The sequence below is a fragment of the Phaethon lepturus genome, unplaced genomic scaffold, assembly GCF_000687285.1.
Source record: "Phaethon lepturus isolate BGI_N335 unplaced genomic scaffold, ASM68728v1 scaffold45123, whole genome shotgun sequence".
Taxonomy (NCBI): domain Eukaryota; kingdom Metazoa; phylum Chordata; class Aves; order Phaethontiformes; family Phaethontidae; genus Phaethon; species Phaethon lepturus.
The window spans coordinates 1-204 of record NW_010529167.1 but is presented as its reverse complement, the minus strand read 5'-3'; the positions used below and the strand labels follow the sequence as shown (position 1 = coordinate 204).

Genomic DNA, 204 nt, shown 5'->3' with positions numbered 1-204 from the left:
GATGGTTCTGTTGGGGGGGGCCCGGACCGACTCTCTGTTGAGCTCCATTTGCTGCTCGGGGTCGCGCAGCTGCAGCGTGCAGGGTCCCTGGTACGGGGGGGGCTCCTCGCCGTCCGACAGCGAGATGGTGGGCGGCAGGTCGATCTCGTGCTGCATGTAGGGGTAGGTGGGCTGGAACCTGCTGAAGCGGTCCCTCTGCAGGAA

The 204-nt window shown here is 66.7% G+C and overlaps 1 protein-coding gene across 1 annotated transcript in view; it reads right to left on the bottom strand.

Moving 5' to 3' along the window:
- LOC104618302 (protein TMEPAI-like) overlaps positions 1 to 201 on the bottom strand; it is a gene marked incomplete at its 5' end in the record, with an annotated part of 489 nt that extends 288 nt beyond the window's left edge. Inside the window, one exon of the mRNA XM_010283853.1 lies at positions 6 to 201. Coding sequence (XP_010282155.1) covers positions 6 to 201 — 196 coding nt within the window. The remainder of the gene's footprint in view (positions 1 to 5) is intronic.
- Between the last annotated feature and the right edge of the window lie 3 nt (positions 202 to 204).